This window comes from Chlorocebus sabaeus, chromosome 12 (assembly GCF_047675955.1).
Source record: "Chlorocebus sabaeus isolate Y175 chromosome 12, mChlSab1.0.hap1, whole genome shotgun sequence".
Lineage (NCBI taxonomy): Eukaryota > Metazoa > Chordata > Mammalia > Primates > Cercopithecidae > Chlorocebus > Chlorocebus sabaeus.
The window spans coordinates 113504731-113515238 of record NC_132915.1 but is presented as its reverse complement, the minus strand read 5'-3'; the positions used below and the strand labels follow the sequence as shown (position 1 = coordinate 113515238).

The 10508-nt window shown below is 66.2% G+C and overlaps 3 protein-coding genes across 10 annotated transcripts in view; 2 read left to right on the top strand and 1 right to left on the bottom strand.

Annotated features, from left to right (window-relative positions):
- Positions 1-78: 78 nt before the first annotated feature.
- On the top strand, positions 79-3695 carry TMEM210 (transmembrane protein 210). The gene is made up of 4 exons (XM_008005518.3): positions 79-2731; positions 2895-3030; positions 3229-3258; positions 3495-3695. The coding sequence occupies exons 1-4, from the start codon at positions 2644-2646 to the stop codon at positions 3682-3684; spliced, it is 444 nt and encodes a 147-aa protein (XP_008003709.1). The 5' UTR covers positions 79-2643; the 3' UTR covers positions 3685-3695.
- Positions 3696-4539: 844 nt separating this feature from the next.
- LRRC26 (leucine rich repeat containing 26) lies at positions 4540-5822 on the top strand. Its single transcript, XM_008005517.3, has 2 exons — positions 4540-5306; positions 5392-5822. Exons 1-2 carry the CDS (start codon positions 4640-4642, stop codon positions 5724-5726), a joined length of 1002 nt encoding a protein of 333 aa, XP_008003708.2. The 5' UTR covers positions 4540-4639; the 3' UTR covers positions 5727-5822.
- GRIN1 (glutamate ionotropic receptor NMDA type subunit 1) overlaps positions 5822-10508 on the bottom strand; it is a 29576-nt gene continuing 24889 nt past the window's right edge. For 2 of the 8 annotated variants that reach the window (XM_008005510.3, XM_008005513.3), the window contains 2 exons: positions 9285-9395; positions 6715-6810 (listed from right to left, as the gene is read on the bottom strand). In XM_008005510.3, coding sequence (XP_008003701.1) covers positions 6742-6810; positions 9285-9395 — 180 coding nt within the window. In that variant the 3' untranslated portion in view covers positions 6715-6741. Of the gene's footprint in view, positions 7174-8754; positions 9396-10368; positions 10413-10508 lie in introns of those variants that run through there. The other 6 variants (XM_008005511.3, XM_073022115.1, XM_037987047.2 and 3 more) reach the window with 6 other exon arrangements.

The following is a 10508-nucleotide window of genomic DNA, read 5'->3' as shown; positions in this document are numbered from 1 at the left end:
GGGCCCCCAGATTCCCCTCTATCCTGGGCCTCTCTCAGCCTGTCAGGGCCTGTTCCTCAGCAGCAGGTGAGGGGCCACCTAGGCCTACACATCTGCACTGGGAATCAGCCTCCTGAGAGCTTCCTGGGCCGCCCCCGCTGGGTGCTCAGGAAGCCGCGCGTGAAACCCCACGTCACACCTGGGCCATGGCTCCGGCAGCCACGTCCTAGGGCTTGGTGCTACCTGCCAGACCTCCAGCTCCATCCCTGTGCCTCTGGCCTTTGGAAGGAGCCCTGGGGTCACCCTCTGCTCAGCCTGTGCCCACCCCTACGTGCCGGGCCAGGAGGTCCCCGGCGAGGCTGGGACGTTGCATGGGTTCGGTTGGAATTGCTTAGACTGGTGAATGACCTCTTGGCCAACACGCCTCATCTCCGGCGCAAGGCTCTGCTCAAGGCTATGCCCTGGTGGCCAGAGGGAGTGGGCACTTGTCCCCTGCTCCACACTTGGGCAGGGTGGCCGCAGAGCTCAGCCTCACAGGTGTGCCTCGGAAAGGCAGGTCGCCCCCGTGTCCCCCACATGTGTGGTCATGCGTGTGCAGGCTGCCCAGGGCCTGTCCCAGAGGTTGGCACTGGGAGAGGGAGACGCCACAAAGCTGAACAAGGGCCCTAGGGTCCAGCTCTGGGCTCTTCTGCTGCTAAAACCTGGGCCTGTCTCCCAGAGGTGCCATTTCCAGGCCAGACATGCTCCACCCCGATGGTGCTGTCCTCCCGGGGGATAAAGGCCCTTAGAACCGGCGCCTCCAGTCCTGCTCCTACTGCAGCACCTTCCCAGGCTGTGCGCTGCGCCTGGTTTCAGTGCTCCCGCTGCTGTCCCCAGATACCCTTGCTGCTTCCCACGTGTCCACTGTCCTGGGCTCCTGCAGCCGCCGCCCAGCCCCCTCCCACCTCTCCAGATCTGGCCTGTTTGAGCCGTCCTGCTCTGTGGACATGCCTGCACCCTCCTGACTCTGGAGAACTCTGTTTGCCTCGGGGCTTGAAGGAGGAAGTGGTTGGGATTAGGCAGGTGTCAGATGCACAGCCTCTGGCCATCAGGCCTCTGCCCCGCCAAGGAAGGCTGCTTCCGCCCATGTGGTATCTCCCCTCCAGCCCTGGGGCCTGCCACCTGCTCCACTTCACTCCAAGGCTGGCTGTGCTGCTGTCACACAGAGGGACCCCTCTCCTGAATTCTGTTGTGGGGGGGTCCCGATTGCTCTGACGCCCACTGTCTCCCCTCAGGCGGTGGCCTTGCCTGGATCCCGCTGACCATGGCCACCACCTGGCCCCAGGCTGGGTGTGCCATTGTCCTAAGCAGGATACAAACCTGTTGGGCTGGCCTGTCCGGTGTCACTGCCAGCCTGGCTCTGGCACACCTTTTGTTCTGTGTCTGTGGATTCCATCGCTGGATGTGTCCTGAAGACAAGGGTAAAAGGTGCATGTCAGGTCACGGTGTCACTCAGCAAGTCAGAGGTTCGAGGACCCCAGCAGGAGGGTGTCTGTCAACAGGCAAGGGGGTCCCTGGTGACCAGGTCCACTGGGGCCAGGCTGTGCCCGCCCCGCCCCCCTGCGCCCCATGGGTCCTGAGCTGGCAGGAGGCCTGGCCTTGGTTGGCTATGGGGCAGGTGTTTCCTTCTGCTGCCTGGCGGTTTGCTTGGCAGGTTCAGAGGAGGGGAAGCCGGGAGGGCAGGGGCCTCTCTCCCAGCCTGGAACAGCAGGTTCAGGAAGGAGGCTGAAATTAACCCTGGCCATGCTGGCCTGTGGTCGACTTCCTTGGGCAATGCTTGCCTTTTCTGCAGAGGGAACAGCCCCTGGGGCACCAACTTCAGTGATACCTTTAGTCTGGAGCCTTGGATGGGGGATGTCCAGGAGGCAAGGCTTGGGGTCCTGCTCAGATGGGGTGGCCAGTGTACCCCAGACCTTTCCAGGTTGATGGGGAATTCCCTTATGTGCCAGCAGCCCTTCTGACCTGAGCTTTGCCAGGGCATGAGCCAGACCCTCCCAGAAGCAGTGGGGAGGGAGGCTGAGTGCAAGCCCACCTGCTTAGCCCTCCTTGGCCCCTTCCTGCCTCGGCATTGGAGGAAGGTGACCTGCAGCCAGCTGGGGCCCAGCCCACAGGCTAAGCTGCCACAGTCCTTATGCTGGGAGGGAGCTGAGGCCGAGGCTGCCTACTGCCCACCCCCCAAGGTTGCCAGGCCACTGCACCCGCATCAGGGCCTGGAGTGCTGCCCACCCCCTTTCACTGTGAAGGACTTGGCCAGGCGCGGTGGCTCACACCTATAATCCCAGCACTTTGGGAGGCCGAGCCGGGCAGATCATGAGGTCAGGAGATCGAGACCATCCTGGCGAACACGGTGAAACCACTGTGAAGGACTGCGCATAAGACCAGGCCAGCCCCATTGCTGCCTCTGCCTCGGAACTGGCCTGAGCTGGCCGTTCTCTCAGGCCTCTGTCCATCCTACCTGTCCCATTCCCAGGGCTGCTTTTGTCAGTGGCTCCCTGAATTGCGGTGCCCAAGGGCAAATGACACACTGGCACCGTGAGGCCCCCCACCCCCACCTCACAGTCCCACTGTGAAGTCAGCGCCTTCCAATAGTTCCGTCAGAGGTGTGCAGTGGGGCCAGGGCTGGACATGGCCCCTGGTCCCCAGCCTGCGTCCTGCCTGCGTGGCGGCCCTCTGGGCCTCACATGTTTGTCTCTTCTGCTCATCCCTGCTGCAGGTGCCTCCTCCTGCCCCTCACCCTGCTCCCAGCCAGGGCTCCCCTTTCCCAGGCAAGGCGGGAGCTCTGGTGTCCTTCTGGTGGCCACCAGGGCAGGGGCAGACCTGGGGCCCCTCCACAGGCAGGTGACCGGCCCCGTGGCTATGTGGCCCTGTCTCTGCAGCTGGAACCTACTGTGAATGCAGCCTTGGCCTCAGCCGCGAGGCCCTCATCGCCCTCCTTGTGGTGCTGGCGGGCGTCAGTGCCAGCTGCTTCTGTGCCCTTGTCATCGTGGCAGTTGGTGTCTTGCGGGCCAAGGGGTGCGTGAACCCCGGGGTCAGGAATGGATGGGAGTGAGGCCAGGCTGCCTGCCCTGGGCCCTCGGTCTTGCAAGAGGGGCCTTTACCCCCTGGGTGGGCTGTCACCTGGGGTAGGAATGGTGTTTCCTAGGCGTGTGTTGGGGGAGGTTCGGGGACCCAACACTGTTCCAGGACTCATGTCGGTCTTCATCCCCTCAGTGAAACATGCCCGAGACTAGTGGACAACAGGTGAGCACCAGGGAGGCCCTCGAGGGGGGTGCGCTGTCTTAAGGGAGGTCCTAGGGTGGGGCGTGCTGTCTTAGGGGAGGCCCTTGGCGCAGGAAGCTATCCCAAGGGAGTCCCTGGAGGAGGAGGGGTACTGTCCCAGGGGAGGCCCTTTGTGGGACTGCGCTGTCCCAGACACTGGCCTGCCCTGGAGGATTAGGACTCCACCAGCTTGTGCTGACCTGGCCCCTGTCATGCAGGTTGATGGAGAATTTTGGGGTCCAGGAAAATCGCATGGACCTGCACCCGGTATACGTGGAGTCCCAGCTAATGGACGCTGACCTGGAGGTCTCCATGATGCCACCACTAGAGGATCAGAGCCTTGTGGCCATTCCCATGGAGGCTTCTCCAGAGGAGCCGCCGCCACCCCCGCCCCTACCACCTGAGTAGGGCTGAGGGCAGCTGGGGGAGGGGAATTAAAGTGTATTTAGTGACTGTGTACTGTCCATCCTGCAGGCTCTCACACCCCTCAAGGCTGCATCATGGGGGGTGCACACGCATATGGGTCTCATCAAAGCAGGGCGCCCAGGCCCCACACTAGGTTCCCCTGTTCCTCTGCCCCAGGACAGGAAACCAAACCCATAATATTTCCACCTTCTCTACCACAGCTGGTCAGCCTGGCTCCTCCCTACACCCTGCTTTGGAAAGCCCCTAGAACAGGACCTGAAACTGGCAACTCCAAAGGGCGCTGGGTTTAACTGGAGGACTTAGGCTGATACCCCTGCCCCACTGCACTGGTCTGTTTTTCTGACGGTCCAGGAGAGTCCTGGTGGGAGGGGTGGGGCAGGGACGCCTCTCCTGCCTGGGGTGTGCTGTCTCCCTCCATCCCAAGGCCAGTCTCCAACCCAGGCCCCATCCACCATGGGAACGGGACCATCCCTGCGTGGGGGCCACTCCGCGTGTGCACGTTGGCATCACTTTGCTGAGCCTGGGTGGGGTCGAGACGGGTGAGGAGTAGGACCTCTGGGTTACATTGCGTGCGGGAGCCTGTCGCAGCCGTGAGCTGGGTGGGTGCAGGTGGGCGCAGGTGGGCGGTGTCCTGCTGCTCAGAGCTCGGCGGGTGCCCGGTGGTGGACAAGGCGGGGCGAGGTGGTCTTGATAGCGCTGTGGCCGGCGCTACGCCAAGAGTAGTTTGGAGCTCCGGGACAGGTGGCTGGCGGTGCCGGGCGTTGGCTGTTTGCCTTGCCTCCGCCCCAAGCGTGGATCCAGCCGTGGGACAGGAACTGCCTGCGCTCGGGCCAGAGTTAATATTTGTGCAGGCGCCGCAGGAACGGGCTACGCGGACGACGCGCTCCGGGGACGCGCAGGCAGCGGGCCTCTCACCGCGGGTGCCGGGGCTGCCCCCATGCGGAGCCCTTCTTGGTCGCGGCCTCGGCCGCTGCTGCTGCTGCTGCTGTCGCCTTGGCCTGTCTGGGCCCAGGTGTCGGCCACAGCCTCGCCCTCGGGGTCCCCGGGCGCCCCGGACTGCCCCGAGGTGTGCACGTGCGTGCTGGGCGGCCTGGCCAGCTGCTCTGCACTCTCGCTGCCCGCCGTGCCCGCAGGCCTGAGCCTGCGCCTGCGCGCGCTGCTGCTGGACCACAACCGCGTCCGCGCGCTGCCGCCCGGTGCCTTCGCGGGAGCGGGCGGGCTACAGCGCCTGGACCTGCGCGAGAATGGGCTACACTCGGTGCACGTGCGAGCCTTCTGGGGCCTGGGCGCGCTGCAGCTGCTGGATCTAAGCGCCAACCAGCTGGAAGCGCTGGCACCAGGGACCTTCGCGCCGCTGCGCGCGCTGCGCAACCTCTCACTGGCCGGCAACCGACTGGCGAGCCTGGAGCCCGCGGCGCTAGGCGCGCTCCCGCTGCTGCGCTCACTCAGCCTGCAGGACAACGAGCTGGCGGCACTCGCGCCGGGGCTGCTGGGCCGCCTGCCCGCCCTAGATGCCCTGCACCTGCGCGGCAATCCCTGGGGCTGCGGGTGCGCACTGCGCCCGCTCTGCGCCTGGCTGCGCAGGCACCCGCTGCCCGCGTCAGGTGAGCTGTTAGGGATGCGGGTTGGGGTCTGCAGGGCGGTGCGGCCGCTGCCGCCTGATGCCACACCCTTGTCTGTGTCCCACAGAGGCCGAGACGCTGCTCTGCGTGTGGCCGGGACGCCTGACGCTCAGCCCCCTGACTGCCTTTTCCGACGCCGCGTTTAGCCATTGCGCGCAGCCGCTCGCCCTGCGGGACCTGGCCGTGGTCTACGCGCTCGGGCCGGCCTCCTTCCTCGTCAGCCTGGCCGCCTGCCTGGTGCTAGGCTCCGGGCTCACCGCCTGCCGTGCGCGCCGCCGCCGCCGCTGCCGCACCGCCGCCCTCCGCCCGCCGAGACCGCCGGACCCGAACCCTTATCCCGACCCCCACGGCTCTGCCTCGCCTGCGGACCCGGGGAGCCCCGCCGCCGTCGCCCAAGCCTGAGCGACCGCGGCAGCCTGGAGCGCTCGAAGCTTCCCCCATGCCTTTGCCCTCCCTTTACACTCTCTGCCGGGGTCAACAAGCGACACAGACCGAAAACTGCGTGACATTCCTTTAGGCATCACCACTGCATACACCGGGAGGTGGGGGGTGGGCGATGTGCGCCTGCACCCTGGGGACTGAGGGGCAGAGGGCGGCTGCGCACGGGCCGCACGGGGAAGGCACGCGCTCGGGCCCTGGGAGTGCTGGTCCTGTACAAGGTGGCGGGCCGGTCACGCACCCGAAGCGAGGGCGGGGGCGGGCGGGTGGCGCTCTCCCGTGCCCAAGGTGCAGGGCGGGGTTGAAGACAGTCCCGAGCCAGCGTCCGGGAAGGCCCGTTCTGGGCTGCAGGCCGGACGAGGAGAGGAGGGGCTCAGCCCTCTCGAGTCTGGAGGAGGCGGCCCGAGGCGGCGGGAGCCCGAGCGCCTCTGGGAGGCGCTGCCAGCTGGGAAGTCAGGGACGGCCATGGGGGAGGGCAGGGCCAGCCCCGGCGTGTGGGGTCAAGGGGCAGACGGGGTGTGGGTGGGCGGTGCCGCAAGAAGAGGGGAGGGTGGAGCTCAGGCTGCAGAGGAGCGCAGGCGCCCGAGGAAGGGCGACCCAGCCAGCTGGGGCCATGGGCCCCACTGTGGCTCAGGCTAGTGCTGCGGGAAGGATGGGGCTGCCGTCTCTGCTCCAAGCCCCTCCGCCTGAGGCCAGTTAGCCCCCGCTCCCCACTGCTCAGAGACCCCAGGGCCCTGCCTCTGCCGGAGCGCCCTGCGGCCCTGCCCAGCCGACTCAGCTCTGCCCCGTCCTCAGCCGCTCCGGTCCGCACCTTGGTCCAGCAGGGGCTGCCCGCCAGGCAGCGGGGCGGGCGGACGGACGGGAGGCCCAGGGTGGGCAGTCTCTGGGGCGGGTGGGCTTCCCTCAGGCCTTCCCGAGCAGCAGGACCCATCAGTGTCCTTGGCCGGGCTAACTGGGCAGGTGGGCGCCTCCGGGGGCCTCACACCACGGTGCTGACCGAGGGATCTGAGAGGTTGAGCGGGCCCGTGATATCAGTGGGATGGTACTGCTGCAAAATAGAAATACACAGACAAGGCGCCCGTTAGCCCCACGCTGGGGGCACGCGCGGGGCCGGGACGGGGTGGACCGGCCAGCCGGCCAACCGGCGGGCGGGCAGGCGCAGCCTGGGGGAGGCTGGGGGTGCTCCTCCCCCGACCCCGTGGTGCTCCGGGGCTCTGCGTGGGCCGGGCCGCTGTCCCGTCCGTCTGTCTGTCTGTCTGCGGGGGAGGGGGCAGAGGAGGGCGGGCGGGGAGTCTCAGCTCTCCCTATGACGGGAACACAGCTGCAGCTGGCCCTCCTCCCTCTCAATAGCGCGTCGCGGCAGCACTGTGTCTTTTTGGTTTTGCAAAGCGCCGCGTCCACCCCCGGTGCTCTATAAATAAGAACCAACAATCAATACCCGCTAGCCCCGCCGGCCGCCAGGGACCCCAGCCCTCAGCGCCCAGTGCCGCCCTGGCCCGGACCGGCCACAGGACAGGGGCAGGGGATCTCCGCAGCCGGACGGACCCCACCCTGCCCAAAGGAGCCCCCCACCCAGGCCTCCCTCTGAACAAGCTCACAGCCCCAGAGACCAGGTGGGAGCTGGGCTGCCCTCCCATGCCCAGACCCCCAGCTGGCAGTGCCCCCCATAGTTCAGCCTTGCAGGGCAGGGCCAGCCCCAGATGCCACGTGATGCCAGAACTGGCCCCAGAGGATGGTCCCTGGTGCCCAGGGAGCTTGGGTGAGGGTTCCGCTGGAAACATGTCCCCAGAAGGGCACCATGAGGGTCTCTGAGCTGCACCTGGCCCAGCTCCAGGCAGGGCCCTGGGACCCAGTGTCACCCTCTGAAAGTGGCCCATCACCTGCATAACATTTGTGCTTGCCCCTTGTGGCTGCCTGCCCCAAATCGTTGTTTCTCCTGTCTGCCTGGACACCCCTTCTTCCCCAGCCTGCCCAGCCCACGGTCCCTGCGCTATTCCCCCTCCCTGTTCCCTGCGGGACTCCTGGCTCAGACTTTGCAACATCGGCTCTGCCTGCTCTCCGCAGCAGGGGTGGCTTCAGGAATGGTGCTTCCACCTGCTCCTTGAGCCTCCAGTGGCCCCCAGGCCTACAGGCTCTCACGGTCCACCCATCCTGCATGCCAAGTCCCTTCCCCAGGAAGCTGAGCAGCCAGGCCTCATGGGTCCCTCTTGGGGCACCCTGGTGGCTTCGTTTCGGGATTTGGCTTGCTTGATGCCAAGTCCTGTCTGTGCCCTGGAGGTCTGCCCCGCTTCTGGTGCATTGAGGGGCGGGTGGCTGCAAATCGCACTTCTTCCCCGGGGCGTAAGCATCTTTGTGATGATGCTGCTTATGGGCTGGGGGCTTCCTGTGGACCAGACTGGCCCCTGGACTGCAGGGAGGCCACTGGGCTGAGGTCTCTGCTGCCTCTCTGGGCAGCCCCTCCCCACCATGGTGCCTGGGCCTAGGGTGCCTCTAGCAAGGCTGGGTTCACTTTGGGGGCCTCTGGTCCGAGTGTGCATATCTGCTACAGCCACAAGCTGCCCCGAGCAGGAAGTAGGGGGATTCTGGGCTCCAAAAGGCAGAAGGCCTGGTTCTGGGGTGGGCCCTGTGGGGTTGCTGGGGTCAGGAATTGAGGTGCTCATTTCCCTTCCAGAGGCCTCCCTGTCTGGAACCTCAGTGTTGTCCTGGGCTCTGCAGCCCGGGGCTTGAGGGGCCGCCCCTACCCATTCTCAGACCCTCTGGGAGTTGCCGCCACACCTCCTGCAGGGCCCCTGCACAGCCTGGGGTGGGAGCCACCCCTTTTGGTCCCACCCCACTCCCTGCCTGACAGTCCCCTGTGACCAGGGCCAGTTCCAACTCCAGGCCCCAGCCGTCCACCCAGATGGACCCAGGCCCGGCCCCCAGCCCCCGGCCCACACAGAGACCACATGAAGATGCAACACGCATGGCTCTGGTGAGACAGGTAAGACAGGTGTCTGGGGGGCGGGGCCAGTGGCCAGACAGACGGACGGGATGGGACATCACAGCCACCCCCTCCAGGGCCGTCGCAGGGGCGAAGTGAGGGCGGCGGGCCCCTCTGGGAGAGGCGAGAGAAACGGGGACATAACAGAGAAGTGGTGTGGCCTCCCGGCAGCTGAGGAGTCCAGGATGGGGCCACGCTGGGCTCCTAGGGCCCCAGACCTGGCCCCGAGAGGTGGTGTGGCTGACTGACTGACCAACGAGATGACAGGCTTCAAGATGGCGTGTGGGTCATGGCAGGGGAGGTGGGCGGGCAGACTAACGGAGACACATGGGGAAAGCCGAGGACTCAGGAGGACCGGGGAGAAAGGTCCAGAGAGTGAGAGAGAGCAACATGGGTGGGCTGGGCAGAGTGGCTGCCGCAGGGAGACAGGGGCAGAGTGGGCCACAGGAGCCCAGGGTCCGGGGCGGGGTGATGGGGCGGGAGACACACGCAGGGCAGGGCAGGTGGAGTCGGACGCGGGACTGGGGTGCTCTCCCCCTTACCGTGTCTTTGGAGGACCTACGCCTCTTGAAGCTGGAAGCCAGGGTGGAGGTGATAGCCCTAAATGTGGCTTTCTTTTTAGGGTCAGGCTCTGCTCTACCACTCTTTCTATCCTAAAATGAATATGTATAAGTGATTAGATGGCTAGGGTGGTGGCCACACCTGCCCTCGCCTGCTCCTGGATGGGCCGCTGCCCAGCCTGGCCGGCCACTTGGGCCCTCGCTCCTGCCTGCCTCCCTGTGCTGGACAGACGGGCCGACAGCGGACGTTCGAGGGTGGCCTCTTCTCCTGCCCAGGGTCTGGGCCTGACCTTGCTCGTGCTGGGGCTGGGCTTGGGGGCTCTCGGCTGGCTCGTCCGGGGAGGTCCGCCTGGCTCCCTGGCTCCTGGGTGGCCCTGGCTTACAGGCGTCCCGAGGAGGAGGAGTCCTCTGAGGACTGGAGGAGTTGCCCCTCAGGCCACGCCAGCTGTCTGTGTGGAGGCCACTGACCCCCAAGGGGCACACACCAAGATTCAGGAAGGGGCCGAGGGCTGGAGGCAGGTGTCGAGGTGGAATTGGAGTGACAGAGGCAGCTCCCGGGACTCTGGCCTCAGGTCTGATGGCCAGGTGGCCTGTGCCCGCCAGTGGTGGCAGCGGCCAGGTCCCCAGGGGACCTGTGGGGCCAAGAGCAAGAGCGGGCGGATGAGAGGTGTGGAGCCTCCAGCAACCCCCATCCCCCAACAGCCCTGGCCACACTGTCGGCTTCATCTCAGGACACAGGCTCCAGGACGGCACCCAGAGAAAGAGAAGAGACGGAGTGAACCGGAACTCGACCACGGGCCACGAGCCCTTAGGCCTGCACAGGCCCACTGCCCACCCTGTCCCAGGTGGGTCGTGGCTGCCCTTGCTGGTGGCAAATTCTCATGGATACGACCTGGGCACCAGGCAGGACCCGGCCTGGCCCCATTCGGATTAGAGTCACGGAGCACAAGGACATAGCAGGAAAGCGAGGGGGGGATCTCCGAAGGGCGTCAAGGGGGCTTGGGTCGGCGGAGGGCAAAATGCATCTTGGACTCACGTGCCATACACAGGCGGGCCCCTGTCTTACCCTGCCTGATTGCCTTCCTATGGAATGGGTACCGGCGGGCGACTCTGGAGACAGAGGGGCCAGGCGGAGGCTTGGAGCAGGGTGCGTGGCCTCCCTCGGCCCCGGCTTTGCAGTGGGCAGCCACCTGCAGGCAGCCCCCC

Coding starts and splice junctions, on each gene's coding strand:
- LRRC26 (XM_008005517.3), top strand. CDS start 4,640: ATGCGGAGCCCTTCTTGGTCGCGGCCTCGGCCGCTGCTGCTGCTGCTG. Junction 5,307..5,391: donor GCACCCGCTGCCCGCGTCAG/GTGAGCTGTTAG, acceptor TGTGTCCCACAG/AGGCCGAGACGCTGCTCTGC.
- TMEM210 (XM_008005518.3), top strand. CDS start 2,644: ATGGCCCCTGGTCCCCAGCCTGCGTCCTGCCTGCGTGGCGGCCCTCTG. Junction 2,732..2,894: donor TCTGCTCATCCCTGCTGCAG/GTGCCTCCTCCT, acceptor CTGTCTCTGCAG/CTGGAACCTACTGTGAATGC. Junction 3,259..3,494: donor CCGAGACTAGTGGACAACAG/GTGAGCACCAGG, acceptor CCTGTCATGCAG/GTTGATGGAGAATTTTGGGG.